The sequence below is a fragment of the Haliotis rubra genome, unplaced genomic scaffold, assembly GCF_003918875.1.
Source record: "Haliotis rubra isolate DU_JTF1 unplaced genomic scaffold, ASM391887v1 Scf199, whole genome shotgun sequence".
In the NCBI taxonomy this organism is placed as follows: domain Eukaryota; kingdom Metazoa; phylum Mollusca; class Gastropoda; order Lepetellida; family Haliotidae; genus Haliotis; species Haliotis rubra.
The window spans coordinates 962,019-983,640 of NW_025765991.1; the positions used below are offsets into that span (position 1 = coordinate 962,019).

Below are 21,622 nucleotides of genomic sequence, written 5' to 3' on the forward strand. Positions count from 1 at the left end.
GACTACTTGTTGAGTAGGAGTAACAAAATTAATCTTAGGTTGCTCTGTGGTTTCTGGTTCCTTTTGTTTCTTCCACTCTGGGTCATACAGTTCCAAATATCGATCCACAGACATCATGGCAGATTTTTCTCCTCCACGCATTATAGAATGATAAGGATCTCCTTTCCCTTCAGCCCTTAGCATGTAAAACCGTGTCCATTTATCGGCATCGGGTACAAAGAGTTTGTATTGTGGATTATTCATGATGAAAACGGGAGCGACTTGAGGTGATGTGTCACTGGTCCGAACAGACGGCTAAATGAAGCTAGATAGCCCTCGTGGCCTGTAAATGAAGCTAGATAGCCCTCGTGGCCTGTTATATATAGATATCCACGGTTTGAATTGACCTTTCATGGCTTGGTGTAGCTTTCAACATCACTGCCTGGATGGTCATACATGCTCTTTCCCCGGATTGACAAACTAAACCTAAGACGGGTGTACCAGATGTACTAAGCCAATGCTCTATCAAACAACCAGGCATTTTGAATGGCCTCATCTCTAAGTGCATTGACAAACTGTGGTTTCAAAACAAATGCGACGATAGGCATGTAACTGGCAAAAAGACTCTTCCACATACTGTCTGTCGTCCACAGGGGGTGAACTAATCTTAGATAGTTATTTCTATCACTTTTCCTCAGGAATCGACATCTTTCATATTGAGTCACTGGTAATCTTCCCTTTAATAACCTATTGATAATACCATTGACGGCAAGAATCTGTTCTCTGTTCATTTCTAAGATGTCTTGTCGAATCTCCTCAATGTCTTGAAACATTAACATGAACCTTAAAAATTCGTAATGTTTCAACACGTACCTAGCCATAATAATTCTAGCAAACAAGCTCTTATCGTGGTTGGGATCTCAATGAGATTAGTATTTGAGTAAACCTCTATTTATACATCGACAAAAGACTATACATAGACAACAAATGCATATATATACTCTTAACATTGATTTATTTCTAATATTCACACATTTTACATCACACTCTTGGTTGCAAATCCACATGACTACCTCAGCGGGCCATATTTTTCTGAGGTACTCCCACCAGGGCCAAATACTGGAGACCATTTTTCATGTTCGACCCAGGGATTGTCATCCATTTCCAAGTTCTTGAGAACGAGACCACATTGAACACACTTGCAAGTGTCCCCTCTGATTAAGTACACAAATCCTGCCTGGGCCATGCGACTAGAACTCTGTTTCATCTGCACTGGCCAGTCCTTAAACGAATCGAGTCTTTTCTGGAATGAAGCCCATTCAGTACTGATTGCACAGCAATCGAGTGTCTTGTCGAGTGGGTAATGTCCACACACATCCATGATATCCCAGAGCAGTGGTAACACGCCCGCACAGTACAGTGTTTAAACCAAGAATGGCTCTACACCCAGCGACTGTAGTCACTAGGGTTACAGAAGGAACCCATGCTTGTCGTAAGAGGTGACTAAGGGGATCGGGTGGTGAGGCTCGCTGGCATGATTGACACATCTCATCATCATATCCCAATTGGGTAGATCGATGCTCATGCTGTTGATCTCTGGATTGTCTGGTCCATACTCGATTATTTACAGACAGCTGGGATATTACTGAGTGCAAGATAAAACTAAACTCACTCACTCACTTAATGCATTGCTGGAGGATTGTACAACTGTTCGTTGTACAAATCTGTGTTTTACAACTGAGAAATAATCCTCCCTATGTCACTGAATACACAGAATACAATTCTTAACACCAGGAGGTCCTAACCTCTTCATACCCCACACACAATACAGTCACAAGAAGCTTACACCAGTATTTCATTGAACTGTCTGTGGAATAAGAGCGGCTAACGGCATGTGAGTAACCTATGTGTCACATGATGTCAAATAAGTGTCATAAACATGGACATAAAAGATGGGTTTTTTTATGTTTGCAATTTGAGAGTAAAGTTTTAAAATGTTGAGTAACGGTATTGAAAAGTTTTACAGGAGAACACATATTTCTTATTCAGTAATATATATGACAAATGCTAAATCATTTCATCACTGTACAATCAAACTACTTGAGATATTCAGTGACCATCAGTCCTCAACTGCTTACTATTTCCTGTCTTTAATTCCGGTCAGACACTTCCTACATAACGGAAGCTGACCACTTGTCAGCATACATTCAACATCACATTGAAAATTATCCATGCCATGTACTCATGATTACAGTCTGACCTTTAAACAACGGAAGCTGACCGTATGTGACACTACACCACGCTGAAAATAATCACCAACCATGTACACATGATTACAGTCTGACCTTTAAATTACAATAAAACAATTTCTGGTCAACTTGAACCGGCAAACCGAGCACAGGAAGCCACACACAGGAAGCTCTCACCAACTTGAACATATCTGTACACGCATAAGCATAAGTGATAGAAATGACAGCATTAAATACTTAAAATAGTGGTCAGGTTTAATGACTGGATGGATTTTAACAAACATAACACCTTACACTATTTCATCCAATCACAGCTGTCACATGTCTCTTCAGTTACGGCCCGGCTCAGCGAGCAAGCGATTGTGCTATGCAGAATAGCATAGTGTTATGTATTAGTGCCTATAGACAGCGCCCCTATTCACGCAATAATCATATACGGACCCACATGAATTTTAACAGCTACAACCGTTACTGTTGACAGATATGTAATACTCAGAACATTCGGTGTTGTTCCTTGTGTGACAGCGTATTTTAAACTTTGTCCTAATAATAATAGCAGCTAAATTCCCCCTCATTGTGTGATATTAAATCTACGTTGAACACGTTTGCTTAGTCTGTCTCACAGTCCCTGAACCACATTATTTCCCGTACTGCCATGCCCTATCTGCAGTGCTAAAACCCTAAATATAGCAAGTGTAGATTTCCTCCGGTTCTGAATATCTGGTGTCCTTAGGGCTCCTTTTCAATTTAAACGGGCTTGTTTGTTACTATCAAAATTATATATATATTCAGAGACTAAGCATTAGTCTAAGCTGTGTGAACACTCGAGTCGGCAAACTCATACCACTCATAAGATAATTGAATAATAATAACAGACCACTAAGGTGAACCTGAAGGATCCAGTCAATGGTTGAGACCAACTCTATAGTTTATCATAGGCATGCGAATGTCGTAGCGCTACGAACGCTTGTATTGGAACACAAGGTTCCAGACGTTTGCATATATATTTCAAAGACATATGATCCCAGCTCTGTGTGGGACTTACTTCAATTCCGACAACAGAAAAGACATTTTTATGAGAAACTATAGCACAGCTATAGATAAAATATCATGAATCAATGAAAATACATGTAATATTAATAGTATAAGCATGTTTTCAGTGGATAGAATATTTACACATATTACACACAGGAGTTACGCTTAGACGGCTACAGTCTTAATGAATCTTTGAATTCCCACAAGACCTATCGCTCACTTTTCCTCCTTAAATTGTCATGACTGTATGGCCAAGTCATTAAGATGCTATCAATATCATTTATTAATTATTTGCCAAGTCTGTCAAAAATGGTAATGTATGAACACACATTGCCAAATCTTTTTAACATCAAACAATATAGATGTTGTGAAATTAATACCATTAGCTTTTTTGAAATATGCATTCAATGCCAATAGAAACTTAATATGTTACTAGCATCACGTGAAAGTAATCAAACTGCAATTGTAATATAGGCCCCAGGGCCATCACTGCTGAATAAAATCGATCTATTATTCGACCTTACTGTTGACAGGAATCTCATGAATAAAACTGTGCAATATCGTCATTATCTGAACGCCTTCACAGACGCATATTCCGGAAAGATGTCTTGAAAAACATGAAGCTGCATCTAATTTATAGATGAACATAATTTCCTCGATACTCATTAATCAGATGAACCTTCATTAGTTCAATTCACAAGTGACTGCAGAAAATGCATAATTAATGACTTCAAGGTCGGAAAACATGTATCATATACTCTCCCCAAAAAGAAACGCATATAGGAATTTCAACTGTATTTTTATGTTTATTTTGAAACATACTGTAGGCTTTATGAGTCAATGCATATAGCGAAATTGCACACTGGGAATATTTTTATGTTTATTTTGGAAACAATCCTGTAGGCTTTATGAGTCAATGAAATATAGCGAAAATTGTCTCATCGTGGGAATGCAGCCCACTCTGCCTGTAGTGCCTGTGCGAGTAGCTGAAGTGTCTGGGGCTGAGGGTTACGGCGTCGCACCCGTCTATCCAGGGCATCCCACAGATGCTGATCGGGTTTAAGTCCGGTGATCTTGAGGGCCAGGGGAGCACATTGATGTTGTGGTTCTGGAGGAAGTCTCTAGTGTGACGTGCTGTGTGGGGCCTGGCATTGTCCTGTTGAAACAACTCCCTCTGGCGATCAATGATTGGAAGGAGGTGTGGGCGTAGGATTTCGTCACAGTACCGTTCAGCTGTCAGGTTGCCCTGGATTATCACCAAATCACTGCTCCTACGGCAGGTGATCGCTCCCCACATCATAGCAATGCACCCGGCCGAATCTGTCCACCTGGGGAACGCAAGCGTCGGCGAAACGTTCACGTTGACGTCTGTACACCCGCATTCTTCCATCGCGTCGTTCCAATAGAAATCGTGATTCATCACTGAACCAGATTCTACGCCAATTCGGTAGGTTCCAGGCCTGAACGTTAGTGCACCATTGAACTCGATGTCGACGATGTTGTTGTCGAAGCACAGGGCCAAAATAAGGTCTTCTGGCACGTAAACCAGCCTCTCTCAACCTGTTCCTGACGGTCTGTGCAGAAAGCCTCCTCAATCGTCGCCTAAGCTGTTCGATGACGCAGGTGATGTACCCGGATGTAGCGATCCTGCGCCGCAGTGGTCGCTCGAGGTCGCCCACTACGAGGGGCATCTGCTACCGCATTCTGCCGGCGATATCTCTCCCATAGCCGTGAAATGGTGCTTTGGTGAACATTCATGCGTCGGGCAACTGCACGTTGAGACTGGCCAGCTTCAAGCAAACCAATGGCGATATGACGGTTGGCTTCACTTAGACGTGGCATTTTGCGTTCGTCAACAATATTTAATTCCAAATACAGTGAATAATCGACAGACAGCGATCAACTTTTTATACCCATCATTGAGACTATCTGATCCCAAACTTTCACGTGCATTGCATGTGAATTGTGTATTCTGTGACACTACACGCCGAAATTGAAAATCATGCTGTTAAATACGGGTATTTTACGGATGGTGCGTTTTGTTGTGATGTTTCAAAACATCAACACCATATAGGATTCATAAACAGAGCAAAACCTTTTGTAAAATGAATCACGTTTTAATTCATTGCTACATGAAATTGCTATTTTCATGATGCGTTTCTTTTGGGAGAGTATATTTCATAAGTATTATGAACGCTATTGTAGATGAACATAATTTCCTCGATACTCATTGATCAAATGAACCTCCATTTAGTTCAATTCACAAGTGACTATAGAAAATGCATAGATAGTTCTTTTCAATGTCTTCAAGGACGGAAAACATGTATTATATTTCATAAGTGTATTATAGAACGCTGCAACGATTCGGCAGAGAAATACTACTGTGCCATTGTATTCCTTATATAAAATACATCAGTGTATAACATTAGCATTCAGATATTGTTATAAAATAAGTTTAAAATTCCAAACATTATCGTGTAAAATGACAAGAGATAGTGTTGTGTTCGCTGTGACAAAAGGTTTCGATATTCAAATATAACATTTAATCAAAGTGACTACGAAGTAGGCCGCATATCACTCACAACTCAAACGTTTCGCGGGTTGAGGAACAGCTGAATCGAGCGATGACATTTCAGGAATCGGGTACTACGGACTCGAAGGTCGAGATCTCTGTAGTCCTATTTCTCTGTGACAAGGGCAGACAATAGCTTGTCTTTTTCGTTTTTGACGTAACACACATTTACATCATTGAGGAGTGAGTGAGTGAGTTAGTTTTTACGCCGCACTCAGCAATATTCCAGCTATATGGCGGCGGTCTGTAAATAATCGAGTCTGGACCAGACAATCCAGTGATCAACAACATGAACATCGATTGTGTGCAATTGGGATACGATGACATGTGTCAACCAAGTCAGCGAGTCTGACCACCCGATCCCGTTAGTCGTCTCTTACGACAAGCATGGGTTATTGAAGATCAATATTCTAACCCGGAAATTCACGGGTTTTTACATCATTGGTATTGTCCGATTAATGGAGCATACTTTTAATGACTGTAATTTATCTGTGCATGAGCAGTGAGTAGTTAAGTTACAGTAGCAGCAGGAACGAAACGTTCGTTGTTATAACGAGGAATGTAAGTAATGGTGTTACTCTCTATATTGGTTAAACAGACGTAAATTAAATAGCTTGAGGTCAGTTTTAATGTCTTATTACCAATTTTTTCAAGTTTTGTATAATAGTCTCTGTCAAGTGATTGAATATTCAGAGGTTGACCCGAATGCATTTCTTACATTTCCGGGTACTCGATTCCATTTTTTCCTACTCGTCCGAGCCCTACTGAATTCCTCATACATTTTAGAATCTAATTACAACTAGTCTTTGTCACCAATACCAAGTGTCTAGATAAACTGAAACGAAAGATATTGGGGGTGGAAACAAATGCTGTGCTCGAAAGACAACACCTGTTTGAAATGTAAACAAATAAAATTTCAGACTTTATACTGTGTAGCATTTTCTCAAATTTTCAGACACCCATTTGCATGGAAAGAGCATAGTAGCAAGAAATAGGAAATTAAAAATAGATACAATACAGGAATGTTTATACGAAAATGTCAAGTAAGTTTCTGTGCAGCGTGACGCCATGACTGACGCAAAATCACGCAGAACGACAACGGCAATAATCGGCATTTCTGGCCGCTTCTTCTCTTTCTTAAAATGAAAACAATAAAAACATGTAACAATACACAGATAGTCAGAATCATTCTGATTACTTACATCTCATATTTATGTACAAACGATCCCTGAATCAAGGGAAGGGTCCTCATAAAACCCATCTCAGCCGCCTGTTCGAGTACCGTCCCGATTAGTTTTGTACCTTCCAATTGTTCGAGTACCGTCCTGACTAGTTTTTATACCTCCCAATTGTTCCTCGCTGGTGGCTGGTTTTGAACCTTCTGTATTGTTCGTGTACCGTCTTTATCTGTTTTGTACCTTCCATAGTGTTCGCGTAGAGTCCTTGTTGGTTTTGAACCTAACCTTCCATATTGTTCGAGTATCTTTCTGTGAGCAATACCTGGAGATGGAATATGAGCGTTGTATCCAGTTAATGTCTTTGTAGGTTTGACGGAGTATGTGTGGTTGGGGGCGTCGGATGTTGAGACAGAAAACACGTGGGTGTGGCTGGATGGACGACAACTCGACTTCACTGCCTGGGCAACCTATATCCCACAGCCGAACAACTACAGGAATCAGGACTGTCTTGCCGTCATTTACAACGATACTATTCGGTATTTGGACTGGTTTGATAACGACTGTTCTCAGAAACAATATTTCCTGTGCGAATTCATTCGGAAGCTATAGAATCAGGACTAACTTAGCGTCATCAGCAACGATGGACTCTGGCATATTGATTGGTTTGTTAACGTCTGGTTTCAGAAAAAACTATTTCTTCGAATTGATACCAAACTGAATTGATAACCATAACTGTTATGGTTTTCGCACTGGATGATCAAATACAATAATTTTAAACATATAGTTTCTATAAGTAAACTATCAAGTGGTTGTATATGTGAATACCACTGTACTGTGAGCAATATGGCCTGATACATGTTATGTAATTGGTAAATTATTCCATTTCTGTTAGTTCGACAAGGTTTGCAACAATGGCGTCTCCCTTTGAACGTTTATTTCCTTCTACCGAATGTATTGTGTTATGTGGCAGTGTTATAGTGTAACAAAGCTCCAAGTGTAATACATTGTACATGTGAGGGGCAGTGGTGTGCTATGTTTAGACTTGTGCTAGACTATATAGAGTTCTGGAAGGTTCTACAAACTACTACCACTATATGGACTATTCTGGCCCAGAGATTTGGATTTAGTTTGGTATGTTAGTGGAGCCTCGTCTCACATGACATCTCAAGTGACCAGCAGACTCGCATTGTGTGTGATGACCATTATACCCTGCCAGTCCTAGCTGGATTACTGTTGCTGAGGAGTTGATATTACCATCACTGTCTTTATTTCTATAATCACTGCCCTTGTATAACATTGGCTTTGAATTTGTACTGCCACATTGTTTTGTAATTCCGAAGAGATACCTTGGTATTAATTTGTTTTTGTTTTAACGTTTCAGTTTCAACAAGGGAATTAACTCGTAACATCTGCAAAACATAATGTGCCGTTGAAGTTTGACAACTTAAGTACAACGCAGTGAATTCATGTCAATTTCTGGAGCTGTATTTAGTCAATTTCAGCGAAAGAATAACTCATATCTCGCAAGGAGCATTTGTATTTCCAAAGCGAATATGTTGAAATTACTTGCTCGTAATCGTAATTCTCTCTCCCCACCCCATCCCGAATAAACGAAACAAAACAAAACAAAACCAACCAAATACAAGCCACGACCATAAATATTTGGAAAATTTTCTTGATAGTGACATACTATTTAATAACATTGTTGACGTTTGCCCGACACACCATAGATATCGTACCCAAATGCAACGTTGACCACGCCTCATAATCCTCGCCCAACGTTAAAGATTCAGTCGATGTTGACTGGTTCATGGCATGACCCGAAATGGTCGATAGACCCGAGAGAGACAGTCGTCTCATCACTGTGTTCCTGATGCGGTAACCCAACACTGTTGATGCAGATATCGATGTATCTTTAACAGGTATACCACTAACCACCTCAATAGACTTTCTACTATTGGGGCCTAACATGAACGTGCAATTCAACAAAATCATTATTTTCATGATATTTTACTTACCGCATTGAAAAGGATGTTTTTCGTGTTTTGCCAACATGTTGACAATATTTGTGAAGTCGCAATCACTTTTGAAAATATCTTCTTTGTTGATTTCGGAAAACACCACATGTGCACTCTCTTCTGTACGTCAGTTTTGCCTCGTAGTAGTCACACACTGTTTCTGGCTTCGCTGTTAATCCTGTCAAAGTAATAATATTGCGTAAACATTTTTATTATGTCAACGGTGATCTTTGATCTTGACATTGTGAATAATTACAATATCAAATAAACAATCTTGCATCCTATTTTTAGCATGCTGTTCATTTGAAATCATTGCTGCTGTCACCCCAGCGGTATTAGTATACTTCACGGATATGGTTATGGTTTTGGGATATTCAAACACAGAAGTCCATCAGTGGGTCCACAACACTTTATTCGAGGTCTAAATATGCAATTACATGATAGCGCAGCAACGGCCAGGCAGTATCACAGAGGCGATCGTAATACCACCTGCCTAGCTGCTGTCACAGGGTCCAGTCACCTTACAATAAGAATGCAATGTATATATACTACTGACTGTCAGGCAGCCCTGTGTCGTATTACGATACATGTATGGTCAGCCTTCAGTATCCAGCACCTCATCCACAATGTTAAACTTCCGTTGCCGAGTTATTTTCTAACGGCGACCGGTGGTCCACACTTCCATCGGTAACGGATCTGTGGCACATCTTCAGGCAACTCAACAGTGATCCTACAGGCATCTGCCAGACCGCAAGGGAATCAGACGCTTTTTCGGTGCGCTGGTTTGGTATGGTCACCGGAATATAACAGAAAGGTTGTGTGCCGGGAATCGATCAATACACGGATTGTTCTCGTTCGTAGACCGCACGATTAAACTAAGTCGGAAGGTGACCAAACATAGTCTGGGCAAGCATCGAGCAAGCCCATTGGATTGGTTCTGTGTAGATTCAGTAGAGTGAATAGTGTTACACTGAGATTGGAAGTTGAACTTGCCAGGATAATACAGTAGGGCCTACACCAGCCTGTTACAGAATGTTCAAGAAGAGATTCAAACCAGCACCAGGGCATGCACTTGAGTGAAGATCACTTTTCACCCTGGATACTCAGCCTTGGTCTATTGTGGAAGCTTGACCACTGTTGTAGGTGAATATAGTCATCACTGTCTTTATAGCATCTGTGTTAAATTGCTGTACTTGCATTTATTGCTGTAATGTCAACATCGACACGTAACAGTAAATATGTAAAAGTTTTGGCTCAGCGTACTTCTGACATTCTAGAAATATCCAAGCACTAGCACAATGACGTGTGGAGTACCCGAGTCAAGTGTAGATGAAGTGGCTTCAGTAGGGGATTCCGGGTTGACAGTTGACAGGGATTTGCTGAGCGCTTCCGTCACTCTCTTCTGTCAGAAGGGGAAGATAAACGCTCTGCCATATTTGGCAGATAAGATTTGAGCGTCCTTGGTTCGTGGACTAGACCATGAGACTAGCTTTATGTTATAGAATAGGATATCTAAAACTAATTTGGGACTGTTTCAGTCATTCCATGATGCAGCAGCAATATCTCGACTAACCTGCATATACCTTAATTTTATTATTGCGAAGTACACATATTCAATCCAAATCAACCAAACTAGTCATTTATATAGCGCCTGTTTCCTGTCTGTGAAATCCTGCTTAAAGGCGCTTAGACGAGCAGCTCTGCTTGAATTATACACACCTTGTAATCGCAGAACATGAAGTACACACTTTTAAATCTACAACTCTTGAAATACACACCTCTTGTTATGTCCGGTTTAAACAACACACACCTACAATAAGGATTTACCTGCTATACACATGGCAATGAATGTACCTTACAGTTTACGCATCTTTTCACATCTATACCTCATTTAAATCACATATGCAGATGTTCGATTTGATAATGACACTTCGACACTATGTATGACAATGTACCAGTCCCATAGCTCAACCCTAAACCATCTCCTTCAACCCGTGAAGATCCAGGTTAGAATTGATCTTCAGTAACCCATGCTTGTCCTAAGAGGCGACTACCGGGATCGGGTGGTCAGGCTCGCTGACTTGGTTGACACATGTCATCGTATCCCAACTGTGTAGATCAATGCTCTGCTCTGCAGTTGACCACTGGATTGTCTGGTTCAGAATCGAGTATTTAAATACCACCGCCATATAGCTGGAATATTACTGAGTGCGGCGTAAAACTAAACTCTCTCACGATAGCCCTCAAGCATGTGGACACATTCAATCCTATCACCAACAATATCTCATTCAAAAGTTGGGTACTAAGTAGCAGGGAGAATATATCTGAGATATACGATACAACAATACGATGGGAGGGATCATTTCAGAGCACATGGCGGTTACTCAACAAACCAATAAAGTATATAGCGTTAACCACCTCATTGATGGTGAATTACCATCTTCTTTGTAATAACCGCTTTAATGTTTGGTAAAACAACTTGGTCTGTATATACATAAAAAGCTTCCAGAACATTCTCCAACACCATTTGTCACACAAGAATATTCATCAATAGACCTAGATTCCAGACGGGTCTTGTCTCCGAATATAGCAACCCGCACCCAACTGCCATCCTTCTTTACAGAAACGATATAGTACAAATACAGCACTGTTCTACAATGTCAACAAACACTGCACAATAACATCTAACAACTAGTTACTCTTAATACAAGCTAGTGCAAATTAATTATATCGACAGAATGTCAGTGCAAAAATCGATGGCAGTGTAAACAAAATGGCAATTTAAAATATAAATCGGTGATAAAACCAATATGGTCAAATCTATTTTGGAAATAAATTAAAAACCTTCCAGAAATGTCCATACTATGCGGGATTGTTCTTTGCTGTTCTGGAAGATTAGAGCACGCTTGACCTCAAAACCATCTAAATATTGCTACTTCTTTACCAAAGTGACTGTTTACATCAGATGGTGATTCGTTCCTGACACCTAGGTATTGTTAATAAACGTTGTTATGAACTCAATTGTAACTGAATCAGTATAGTACAATTACCAAGGTGTGTACAAATATTGACAATGCCTTCTAAAGTAACATATTTTCTCAGAATAAATAATTCAATGTACTTTACAATAACATATATTTAAAGTTTTTAACTTTTTATAGTTCTACATATATAAAGTGGAAAATGTATGACATAGTTTCTATCAATATAACCCTTGTTAACTTGTCCGACGTTTTTGCTATAGCAATATACAGGGCTGATGTGTTTCTCCACATGGCAACCATTGTGTAGCATAGACGTGGGTGTATTCTGTGTGTTATATCACAAGCATTGCCCTACGCTGTCTAGTGCTACACAGTTCACTCGGGTTGACTACCTCAGTTGGAATCCAATTAACCTTCACTGTCAGAAAACCTCTGGCAACCGGTTCACTCAAATTTGAATGACGGAACACGCAAACTAAATGCGCCTTAAAACATGATTGTCTCCATAGATGCGATTTGCCTCCACCGTTGAACGTAACGGGTTCTACTCTTGAATACATGCTCATCCTAGCCAAGAATATTTGAACTGATTACGAACACACTATGCTCACAGGTTCAACAGAGCTTTGGAACAACACTCAGGTGATGTGATATATTTGTTACGTGGAAGTGTTATTCATTGTGTAACAAGGTTTCAAGTGTATAGTACGACGCAGTGGTGAGCGCCAATTAAACCTATGCTATTGGGAGTCTGATGGTTTGAATCAATACTTTAGAAACACATCTATCGTTTTCAGTGGTCCTCAGATACTTCAATGAAAAACAGGAGCGAAAACAAAATAAGAACAAAGTCAGTCAAGTATCAAGAACGCACAATGCTGACATGTTAAACATACGTTTCTCACAACACAGGGGAGGAGCCATACCACTATGTATGATGAACAGTCCCACGGTGACGATATAAACCACCAACCAGGAACCGCCGGTAAATACGCTGATAGGCATAGAGACACTCCTTGCGATCAATGACAGATCCGTTGTTGCCATTCTACCAACAACATAAGTTCGACAGGGTCTCTGGGAAACGCTACTGTACTCTATGCTCTGTACAGATGGGAGCCTGTGATGTAAGGGAATACTTTGCTACATACATCTAGTAAATAATACTTGTGTTGAGAAAGACAGTAGGTTGATCAACAGTGCAGGAGGTTTTGACGTGGTGATAGTGACTTGGAAGAAGGTGAACACTGTATATATTCAGTTCTCAGCCAACATTTCCTCATGCACATGTCCTCTGTGCGTACCATGGACACAGGCATTGCCTATCTGCTGGTCACACTGTGCCTGACTACTGGAGTAGGTGGTTCTCTGGATTCTTGTTTGGCGAATGGGTTAATCAAAGAAGGAAAATATCTTCAACATTCAGATTTTGCTGAAGAACGACACACCTCAATATTTCCATGTGCTGTTGAATGCTATAAATATGGATTTTGCGAATCCTTCAACTTTAATAGGAAAACAAAATCTTGCTCTCTAAACTTTGAAGATGATATCCTGAGACCTGAAAACTTGATTGCTGCAGAGGATTCTGTGTACAGTAGTATTGCTGGATGGCAACTGGTGGGTGCACCTTCTAATGAGTTCTAAATTGCATTTGTTTTGTCGGTTTTGCTATCTTTGTTATCTGTTTTTAGATGCAACCTGTAAACACAAGCATTTTTTACATGTGAGTCAAAGTCAGTGATTGTGGAAATGAGACCATTCTTCAGCATACATGCCAGTTTATTTTCCGGAAATGTACCTACACCTCAACGCGTCATGCCAGACCTTGCACTGGATAAATCCTTTAGAAGTGTAATCTCCTAATGCTATGGAAACATATCCCATGTATTTAGTACATGTATATCCCTTGTACATAATCTATGCACGATTGCCCAACAGAATTACCCTATAGTTTTATATAGGGTTTCACTGGTTATAAAGATCCTGTAATGAAACAAACAAACTACACCGCACAGTTTTAAGGCCACGGATTCTCGTTTACGTTTTCATTGTTTTGTTCAAGGTGACGGCCTCAGGGCCTTGTATCAACCAGACCTGTGGGAAGCATGAGAAGTGTGTGGTAACACGTGTGTCCAGCACTGTTTGCGGTAAGGCTTATAGAATGTTCTCATTTGTGACGTTAACATTTTCCGGATGTATCTACGGTCTCCGGAACTTGTATGTGTTACTTGTAGGCTGTAGGGTTGAAGTTGAACCAAATGTAGAATCGTCATATTGAAGACACCACACAGTTCGATTGTATTTATATCACTGGGACTAGAATGACAACCCCTGCTGCTCATCAAATACATATCTAGGTACTTGTTGTTGTCCCGACATTGACGCTGCTGCAATGATGTTTACGGCGAAGGTCAAAGATGAATAAATAATTTCCATTTGGTCGAGTGTTTTGATAAAGGCGAGTGCCGCATGTCGTGGTCCAAAGCTATCATTAAAGAACACAGAACAGGATGTTCTACCATTGATCGCTAAAAAATCGAGGTTTTCGACCGAAAGAAAAAAATAAATACTTGTGATGAATAAATAAGTTCCATTTTGGTCGACCGTTTTGATGTCCTTGTCCAAAACTCCCATTACAGAACTCAGAACAGGATACTCTACCATTGAAAATATCTTTACCTCACACGCTCTTATCAGTAAATACCTCTCAAAAAGGGTGGAAAACTGTATGGCTGTTTTATTGAATTTTCAAAAGCGTTCGATTCTGTCAACAGACTAATGCTTTGGTATTTATTCAGAAAAGACGGACTTGGTTAAAAAGTCGACAAAGTGTCTGAGTACCAAAACGTGAAAGCCTGTGTGTGTACATCGAATAACGGAAACACAGAAGTGTTTGGATGTCCTCTAGGGATACGACAAGGTTGTCTTCTCAGTCCGTTTCTGTTCTCATTTTTCATTAATGAATTGGTCGACGAAATCAGGTCCACTTTTATAAATGACGTTCAGTTATTCCCTGCCTTACTCGAGCTGTTCCTTCTTGTATTTGCTGATGATGTTATGTTTTCTGATACTATAAATGGACTCAAAAGACAAATTGATACTTTAGAAAATTACTTCAAAACATGGAGTCTTTAAATAAATGTAAACAAGACAATATAAGTTGTTCACTGGTCACGAGGGGGACATGGGCTGATGTACCCTCGATGTTCCTTTATATTCCCTGAGCCTGAAAGGAAAAAAAAGAAACATCGAGGGTATGTCATCCCGTGGGCCCCGAGGGACCAGTGAACAACGTATTTATCTTACCGAACACCTCAATGGTAATTTTGAACTGTTTGAAGCATCGGATCGGATCATAGTATGGAGACCCGACGACAAGACAACAAGAAAAACAAATTTAGAGTTATCTCCCTTCCATCGATTTGCATTCGCAAAACATCGGTAATTTCCGTACGTCATACGCGATTCAATGTTATTCCAGATAAACAATTACTACTACGAAGTACCAAATGAGTTCGGCATTCCCAGCGGGGTACATAGAAAATGTTACTCGCTTGTAAGCGGAGTACGTTGAAAATAATAGACGAGCGCTCAGCCAATCAGAAAACGACATTTATGTGTGAGGCAGGATAAACATTGTTGTATTTGAACATGGAGGCGATCTCTCTAGAACGGAAAGTGGATCTACAAAAATGAAGTTTCATCATCGTGCAACTACCTGGATATGTTATTTTCTGGAAATCTCACTTGGCAGGCATCTATAAACCAGCTTACTCTTAAAGCTAAGAGGCTCTCATAACTGTTCAGTTTGTTTAAGTTTGAAAATCTCTAATTTGAACTATATTTTAAAATCGTTGACAATAAAACCCTGCCATTTATTTTGTATAGTTCTGTGGTATGGGGAAATCAAAGGTTTAAATGCATTGAGAAAATACAGTTGCAAGCATGTAAAAGTTTTCTGGGCATCCGCAGATCAACAAATACTGATACCGTACAAGATGAATGCGGAAGATATCAATCTATATCTTGGCATTGAAACGTTTTATCTCATATTAGTGGGAATTCATAACGTTTTATCTGATATTGGTTGAATCTCATCTCAATGCGTCCTCATCGCTATCCATCAACAGTTTATAAGATGTTATTGTATTTGGTTTAAATACAAGCGATGCTAGAAATAAATATTCCTAAGTTTGACCTTTCATTCAAAAACAGTAGCAACTTTGAGCGATAAGTGACAAACTAACCCCCTTACAGTACCTACTAGGCCCCCTCACGAATATCAAATTATCGTTCCCTTACTATCAATGAACAGTGTTATGTTGTGTTGACAAAACACCATTTCTTCACAGAGACCAGTACGTCCTATGGGTCTACCTACACCACAGAGTTCATCATCTCCACCTCGAAACTCAACTGGGCAGACTCAGCAGCTGAATGCCAGCGACAACACGGGACCTTGGCCTTCATCGACACTCCCAAGAAACGACAGGACGTAGAAACCCTTATAAGAGGGAAAGGTTAGTGTACTGACTTTAGGTACATGCCAAGCGTGGTACATACGTCAGTTCTGGGGAACGATGAACATGTCGGGTAGAAAAGTCTTATGTCAAGTTATTCACATGGGTTGGTTTTAAAAGGCAGTAGCACAGTATCCCTTACGTGTCAGCGCTGAAAGGCTCATGACAATGTATCCCTTACGTGTCAGTTCTGAAAGGCTAATGACAATGTATTCCACACGTGTCGCGATCGGTTCTGAAAGGCCAATGACAAATTAAGAAAACGTGTTAGTTATGAAATTGTACGACCCATTATGCGCACGTCTGTCCTGACAGGGTAGTGAGAAATTATACGCACGCCATGTTTTAAAGGCTAATGGCAAGATATGCACGCGTGTCAGTTTTTTAAATAACGGGCTGATTTCAAATTATGTTCATTTCAGTCTATATCCCCGAATATCACCTTAGCGGAGTATAGATAGACAACGTACCATGTGAAGTCAGTACATACCGTCATGACAACGAGTCAAGTGATTTTGACACTTTTAACCTCATTATGTATTTAAAAGTGTAAAAAAACCTGGACAGATCTTTTAGAGTTTCAGGTGATAATGGCTTATCTGAGTTATTCACATTCAATTGCATTTAACAATTCTTTGGATAGAAATACGTCAATGTTGGAGAAGAGTTTCACACCAATGGTCAAACTGCACTGCATATTACGACGTCATACGATTGCTAAAGTACTGTCGGAAATGCTAGAAAAATGCTTTTTAGCCTTAATATCTTTATAAAGGTGATAAATGTACTATGTTGTCAATATATCAACTCGCCTATTGTCTACCTAATTTTTATTTCAATCGATTTAACATTCCCATGCATTTAAAGGGCAGTTTACAGGAGAGAATTTGGTACCAAAACAGCAACTTAATATTTTTTCAGAGTTCAACAACAGAAATCTGAAATAGTCTTTACATTTATGCTAATAATACAGGTGGTGTAAAAATATGAATTAACGTTTTTCCTAAACAAATAAATATTCAATGTTTGTGTTACTTTACTTAATTATCGTTTCTTTATTGAAGAAATATTATTATAAATGTTAAGTCTTGATAAATAAGTTTCCCGTCATGCATGCACATCTTTATCACAGCGTCCACTATGGCCAACGATTTGCAGTCGATTGTTGCAAAGGTTTATAGTTTTTTTCTGCTTAAAAAAGACAGAGTTAAACCTTTCATTAGTTTAGAAAGGGTTTATTACTGAACTTGTAGAGCTGTTGGCATGTCTTACCAACAAGTTTACAATATTGTAAACAAATCAGACAAGACAGGGACCGTCTCAAATGCAAAACCGGGACGTAAAACCATCCTTGGCAACTTTGACAAGGGAGTGCTTAGACGGGCGGTCTACAAACTTTATGAGAAGAAAAATATACATATTCTAAAGAAGCTACACCAGTGACTTCGTTAAATCTTTGGCCAATGTTCACAACTAGATTAAACTGACCGAATTACATCCATATGTTTTCAATGAAATATACTGTTGACATGCAAAACATTTATTAAAACGTTGCACATTTCTACAATCAATCGATAAGATAACACAAGTGATCGGACTCTTTCCAATTTACAGTAATTCGTATGTTTATTTCAAAACAAACACACATACACTAATGATCCCTTACATAACAGATACGTATACTATACGTACACATATTCAACATTTTGCAGAAAACATCTATTGAGATGACCCCTCGCCCGAGCGTGTGCTCAGGTGTCAATTTCACCTGTCGATACCGTGGATGCTGATGACGTAACACAGGCAATTAATGTTTGTATCAAATAACGTCCCACTACCCCTTATTTTTCTAAGTTTTTGGTATTTTCATCAGTAAAAACACATTTTAGGGCATGTTTCAAAATTTATTCCCTCGGTCTACATTAGGTAGATGTTTCTTGAAGTGATATTTGTTATTTAAGTAACTGTAATACCTCTGAATTTTAAATATAAGTCAAAAAGCATTTTTCTAGCATTTCCAACAGTACTTTAGTGATACAACTTCTCGGTGGAGAGTTTTCGGTTACCGTGGCAGCGGGGGATATCTTTTCCAGTTGTCATCCTCCTGGGAGGGGTGACACGGAAACTTGATAAAGGGTCATTAACCAAAGAAATTAAAGCATTTTACATGAAGGCAAGATATACATATAAATAAGCCAAATCTACCGGTGCCAGCAATACCTTCACCCCAGATACAGTGCCAAGCTGCTGTGTATATATGATATAAATCCTCCCTCCGTCTTGATCTCATCTCATCAAAATCCTGTCCAACAATGTGTGAAGCCCGTTTCTCGTCTCCCCCCCCACCGTGATATTGCTGGAAGCGGCTCAAAACCCAACTCACTCGAATTCAGAAGTTACCTTGCCTTCCCAATTGTTCGTTTAGCTTCCTTATTATTGGTGTAGTTTCCTGATTGTCACTGTATTTTCCTGCTTGTCCTTGTTCATTCTTCATCATGACCTTCCTCATTGTCCTTGTGCCGTCCTGATTGTTCGTTTGAATTCATTACGGTTAAAATACCTTCCCAATTGTTCGAGTACCGTCCAGATTGCTTTTGTACTTTCTCGATTGTTCGAGTACCGTCGCGACTAGATTTGCACCCCTCCCAATTATTCAAGCACCATCCCTGTTTGAACCTTGTTCGTGTACCGTCTTTATCTGTTTTCTACCTTCCATAGTGTTCACGTAGAGTCCTTGTTGGTTTTGAACCTAACCTTCCATTTTGTTCGAGTATCTTTCTGTGAGCAATACCCAGATATGGAATATGAGCGTTGTATCCAGTTAATGTCTTTGTAGGTTTGACGGAGTATGTGTGGTTGGGGGCGTCGGATGTTGAGACAGAAGACACGTGGGTGTGGCTGGATGGACGACAACTCGACTTCACTGCCTGGTCAATATTTAACACACAGCCGAACAACTACGGGAATCAGGACTGTCTTTCCGTCATTTACAACGATACTATTCGGTATTTGGACTGGTTTGATAACGAATGTTTTCTGAAACAATATTTCCTGTGCGAATTCATTCGGAAGCTATAGAAACAGGACTAACTTCTCCGAATTGATACCAAAGCTATAGATGTTATGGTTTTCGTATTGGATGATCAAATACAATAATCTTAAACACGTATTTTCTATAAGTAAACTGTTAAGCTGTTGTATATGTGAATAACACTATACTTTAGGCAATATGTCCTGATACATGTTGAATGTTGAATAAAATGAATTTAATGATAAATTATTCTATTTCTGTTAGTTCAACAATGTTTCCAACAATGAAGTCTCCATTTGAACGTTTGCTTATTGCCTTCTACCGAATATAGTGTGTTGTGTGGCAGTGAAACAATGCTCCAAGTGTAATACACTGTGCATGTGATATTCAGTGTGGTGTGTTATATTTAGACTTGTGCTAGACTATATAGAGTTCTGGAAGGTTCTACAAACTACTACCACTATATGGACTATTCTGGCCCAGGGATTTGCATTTAGTTTGGTATGTGAGGGGAGCTTCTCGTCTCACCAGACATCTCAAGTGACCAGCAGACTCGCATTGTGTGTGATGACCATTATACCCTGCCAGTCCTAGCTGGATTACTGTTGCTGAGGAATGCACAGTCTTCAAGAAATACAACCATGGACATAGCAGATAATTTGATTGACAACGAAGTGGATATTCTGTTTGTAACAGAGACATGGCTTAAGAAGTATGGGGATGAATCTAAGATAACATAAATGACACCAACTCGATATAAATACCTAAACATAGGACATAAATAACACCAACTGTGATTGAACACGATGGACCTGACAGAAAGTCGTTCGAACTTCTGGATGTTGTCATATCTCATGATCAGTGTGTTCTAGTGTTGGGAATTGGTTAAAATCTCATAATTGATGATTTGTTCATTACTACCGATTAATCATCGAAAATAATTATTGGTTAGCGTCATTTATGACTAACTGACTGACTGAGTTTGGTTTTACGCCGCTTTTAGCAATATTCCAGCAACATCACGGCGGGGGACACCAGAAATGGGCTTCACACGTTGTACCCATGTCATTTATGAAATTTGTTAATGCACATTTAAATAAGGGGAAAGTCGTTGGCAAAATTTCACATCTTTAAAGGATGACTAGTATGTTAGGAACATAAATTTCTTGGAATCTTTAAGATAAATTCAATCATGACTTGGAACGAGCTTGTAGTGCTTACAAAATGTAACAGACAAAACCAACCATGTGAAAAATATTGTTAATGAAAACAAGTGTTCCAGAATTGTTTGTGTTCGATTATGAGAAATTATGATCGATTGCTTGGTCGTTTAGTAACTACGACCAATCTTCGATTATTTCAATTAATCGGACCACCACTAGTGTTTTCTGAGATCTATATGTAGATATAGACCTCCACCATCTATAAGTAATAAACTTACATTTGATTTGTTTATCGAGGAAATTTCCACGTTTCTCAGAGATAATTTACAGAAATCAATGATAATTATGGGTGACTTCAACATACACTTTGATTATAAATCTAAACCAGATGTCAAGAAGTTCTTCAGAGTGCTTAATGTCCACGGCTTCAATCAACATATCAACAAAGCAACTCACAAATCTGGGCATATCTTAGATTGGTTACTCTCTCGGGAAAATAATGCAATAGTCAACAAAATTCAACACCCTCCTACTGACTGGATAGTCTGTGCGAGCTGTACAACAATACTTTGTCAAACTTGTTGGATGTACATGCACCTTCTACTATCAAAGCTGTAAGGGTCAAATCCTCATTCCTCTGGTATTCTGAAGATATCATGCAGGCCAAAAGGGAAAGACGAATTTCAGAGCGGAGATGGCGAAACCCCAAGCTAGAAGGTCACAGGCAAATGTATAAGTCCTGTAGAAATATAGTAACACAATTCATCAGAAAATCTAAAACAGAGTTTTGCGTAAACAAAGTTATAAGCTTAGAGAACAAATCCAGTGCTATACATAGATTTGTCGCTTCTCTTCTGGGAAAGAAGAAGGATGATATACTTCCACAATCA

General features: G+C 39.4%; 1 protein-coding gene across 2 annotated transcripts in view; it reads left to right on the top strand.

Annotated features, from left to right (window-relative positions):
- Nucleotides 1-19,955, top strand: part of LOC124275149 (brevican core protein-like) — a 28,310-nt gene extending 8,355 nt beyond the window's left edge. The window contains exons 3-4 of one of the 2 annotated variants that reach the window (XM_046710639.1): nt 16,371-16,538; nt 19,375-19,955. In XM_046710639.1, coding sequence (XP_046566595.1) covers nt 16,371-16,538; nt 19,375-19,616 — 410 coding nt within the window. In that variant the 3' untranslated portion in view covers nt 19,617-19,955. Of the gene's footprint in view, nt 1-7,380; nt 7,632-16,370; nt 16,539-19,374 lie in introns of those variants that run through there. The other variant, XM_046710642.1, reaches the window with a different exon arrangement.
- The last annotated feature ends 1,667 nt before the right edge of the window (nt 19,956-21,622 follow it).